This window comes from Alligator sinensis, unplaced genomic scaffold (assembly GCF_000455745.1).
Source record: "Alligator sinensis unplaced genomic scaffold, ASM45574v1 scaffold25_1, whole genome shotgun sequence".
NCBI classification, from domain to species: domain Eukaryota; kingdom Metazoa; phylum Chordata; order Crocodylia; family Alligatoridae; genus Alligator; species Alligator sinensis.
In genome coordinates this window covers 98,197-98,519 of record NW_005843187.1, presented here as the reverse complement: position 1 = coordinate 98,519, position 323 = coordinate 98,197, and the positions used below count along the sequence as shown (strand labels likewise).

General features: G+C 62.5%; 1 protein-coding gene across 2 annotated transcripts in view; it reads left to right on the top strand.

Moving 5' to 3' along the window:
- The window catches only part of LOC102383415 (rano class II histocompatibility antigen, A beta chain-like), a 27,763-nt gene that overhangs the window by 4,472 nt on the left and 22,968 nt on the right, over positions 1-323 (top strand). The window contains exon 6 of one of the 2 annotated variants that reach the window (XM_025194385.1): positions 45-234. The exons of the other annotated variant lie outside the window; for it this stretch is intronic. Coding sequence (XP_025050170.1) covers positions 45-234 — 190 coding nt within the window. The remainder of the gene's footprint in view (positions 1-44; positions 235-323) is intronic. 2 annotated transcript variants of the gene reach the window in all.

Below are 323 nucleotides of genomic sequence, written 5' to 3'. Positions count from 1 at the left end.
CCCTTGCCTGCCATGTAACAGGGTTCTACCCCCGCGACATCGAGGTGACCTGGGAGCGGCAGGGCCAGACGGCTGAGGGGGAGCAGCAGACCAGTGGGCTGCGACCCAATGAAGACCACACCTTCCAGATCCGGGTGAAGATCGAGTTGGGGGAGATGGGGGTCAGCCCTGCAGAGCACGTGTGTGTGGTGTGGCACAGCAGCCTGGGGGAGACTCCACTGAGGGCAGCCTGGGGTAAGTGCTGGACTGTGGGGGCTGGGAAAGTGGATGACACACGAGAGTGCTTCCAGCTGCCTCCTTTCATGTCCAAACCTTGGAGGCTG